Consider the following 2,500-nt stretch of genomic DNA (forward strand, 5'->3'; position numbering starts at 1 on the left):
TATAGAGCCAGCATATCTCCACCAGACTCCATGTAAATAATCAGGACTTTTAGCGTTTATAGAGCCAGCATATCTCCACCAGACTCCATGTAAATAATCAGGACTTTTAGCATAGTGAAACTGAACGGGTTTAATCCAGATTCTGTTAGTTTAAATGAGTTAAAATCAGATGTAATTTAGAGGCTGGTGTGTGTGTGTGTGTGTGTGTGTGTGTGTGTGTCTGTCTCTGTGTGTGTGTGTGTGTGTCACTGTGTGTGTCTGTCTCTGTGTGTGTGTGTGTGTATGTGTGTCTGTGTGTGTGTCTGTCTCTGTGTGTGTGTGTGTGTGTGTGTCACTGTGTGTGTGTGTGTGTGTGTGTGTGTGTCTGTGTGTGTGTGTGTCTGTCTCTGTGTGTGTGTGTGTGTGTGTCACTGTGTGTGTGTGTGTGTGTGTCTCTGTGTGTGTGTGTGTGTGTGTGTGTGTGTGTGTCTGTCTGTGTGTGTGTGTGTGTGTGTGTGTGTGTGTGTCTGTGTGTGTGTGTGTGTCTAAATACCCCTCCAAAGTAAAGCTGCATTAATTATAATATCAGTGTGCGTGTGAACTAGTCAGTGTGGAGGTAAACAAATAAAAACTGAGTTTAACGACTTTGCTCATTCTGGTTTTATTTCTGTCTTCAGACGAGAAACTGATGCTGTAACAAAAACACTAAACGTGCTGAGATCTGAATGGAGTTTGGTGAAGGAAGGTTCAACTAAAACAGTGTTCATGGTCAGATTGTTCCGCTTCTGATTGGCTCTTCTCTTCTCTTCGTTCATTGGCTGGATGGAGGCTCCGCCCCCGACTGACCACTCTCCAAAGACTTCAGACTGAGGCGACAAAAACACAGATCCAGGAACAGTTAAACTGGTCCAGTATTAAAGATGAACCAAGCTGTAATGTAACCCTACAGGACTAATGTTCAGCAGCAGTTAGAGTCACTAAAAGTTCTGTTGTTGCTGCTGACAGACTCAGATTATTATTCTAAGTGTCTGACAACATTATGGGATGGATCCCTACAGAGATAGACCTTTTAGTTAAAGAGTAAGATCCTTTTAGTTTAACATGAAACAGCCCCAAAATCACCATCACCAAACCTACCAGACTACATGTAAATAATCAGGACTTTTAGCGTGTATAGAGCCAGCATATCTCCACCAGACTCCATGTAAATAATCAGGACTTTTAGCATAGTGAAACTGAACGGGTTTAATCCAGATTCTGTTAGTTTAAATGAGTTAAAAATCAGATGTAATTTAGAGGCTGTGTGTGTGTGTGTGTGTGTGTGTGTCAGACTGACCTCTGCAGGCGTTCATCACAGAAGGAGCCCAGACGTTGCATCTCAGACTGAAAAGAAACTCAAATTATTTTATAATACTTTTAAGAACCCGCGGGAACCCTGAAATATTCAGTATATATTCATTTACAGTTTACAATAATAATAATAATAATAATAATCAGTACCAGCATCTGTGTGTTGATGGCGTTCAGGTTGCTGGAGTTCTCATGAAGTTGGTTCAGCTGATCAGAAACACTGGTCTCAAACCTCTGCATCAGCACTAACCTACACACACACACACACACACACACACACACCTGTGTTGTTACCTGTGTAGTGTGGGCGGTGCCTGTGTAAAGTGGGCGGTGCCTGTGTAAAGTGGGCGGTGCCTGTGTAATGTGGGCGGTGCCTGTGTAAAGTGGGCGGTGCCTGTGTAAAGTGGGCGGTACCTGTGTTGACTGATAGCTGTCACCAGCGCAGAGACTTGTTGTTGACACTTTTTTAATGACAGAAGAATTTCAGTTTCTACGTTCTGCCAGCAGCCCTGAAACCAACCCAGAACACGTTGTTGTTTCCTGACAGGAAGTCACTGATCGGTGAAATTAAATCAATAATCTCAATCATCACTCACAGTGAAGTGCTGTTCCAGATGGGATTTGAACGTGTTGAAGGCCGCCGTGATACCAGATGTCATCTGTGGCTCCGCCCCCGGCTCTTTCACAGGCTCCGCCCCCTCGACAGGTGACCCCTCCCTCTCTACAGGTGACCCCTCCTCTTCCCCTGGTGGCTCCGCCCCCTCAGGTGAGGACTGTGACATCAGCAGGTGAGCAGGCAGCAGCAGCGAGGCTGTTAAGAGAAGAGGATGATCAGTGACTGTTCCTCTCTACCTGCTAGTGGAGCTGCTCTAATCACAACATCAGGTAACACATAGTATTCTCAATAACAGGAAGTGATGTTTAGGAAGTTAATTTTCCCTACGGGTAGAGAAGGGAAGTCCCGCCCCTTCCGGTGGACTGCCATGGGACCTCAATTAGGACAATATGACCGTAGTGAACGGGGAAAGACAAACGTTTAGTGAGGACAGCATAAAAAGAATCAGAGAGAAACTACCTGTGACAGGTGAGTTAGGCCCCTCCCCCTCTGATGGAGACCCCGCCCCCTCTGGATGAGGCTCCGCCCTCTTCTTTTTAAAGGACAGGTCTGACA

At 45.4% G+C, this 2,500-nt stretch overlaps 1 protein-coding gene across 1 annotated transcript in view; it reads right to left on the reverse strand.

Annotated features, from left to right (window-relative positions):
- Positions 1-742: 742 nt before the first annotated feature.
- The window catches only part of LOC116067080 (synaptonemal complex protein 2-like), an 11,349-nt gene continuing 9,591 nt past the window's right edge, over positions 743-2,500 (reverse strand). Inside the window, exons 16-21 of the mRNA XM_035998183.1 lie at positions 2,405-2,500; positions 1,926-2,140; positions 1,744-1,838; positions 1,480-1,579; positions 1,316-1,375; positions 743-845 (exon numbers count right to left, since the gene is read on the reverse strand). The exon at positions 2,405-2,500 is cut by the window's right edge and continues 6 nt beyond it. Coding sequence (XP_035854076.1) covers positions 1,358-1,375; positions 1,480-1,579; positions 1,744-1,838; positions 1,926-2,140; positions 2,405-2,500 — 524 coding nt within the window. The 3' untranslated portion in view covers positions 743-845; positions 1,316-1,357. The remainder of the gene's footprint in view (positions 846-1,315; positions 1,376-1,479; positions 1,580-1,743; positions 1,839-1,925; positions 2,141-2,404) is intronic.

This window comes from Sander lucioperca, chromosome 23 (assembly GCF_008315115.2).
Source record: "Sander lucioperca isolate FBNREF2018 chromosome 23, SLUC_FBN_1.2, whole genome shotgun sequence".
Classification (NCBI taxonomy): domain Eukaryota; kingdom Metazoa; phylum Chordata; class Actinopteri; order Perciformes; family Percidae; genus Sander; species Sander lucioperca.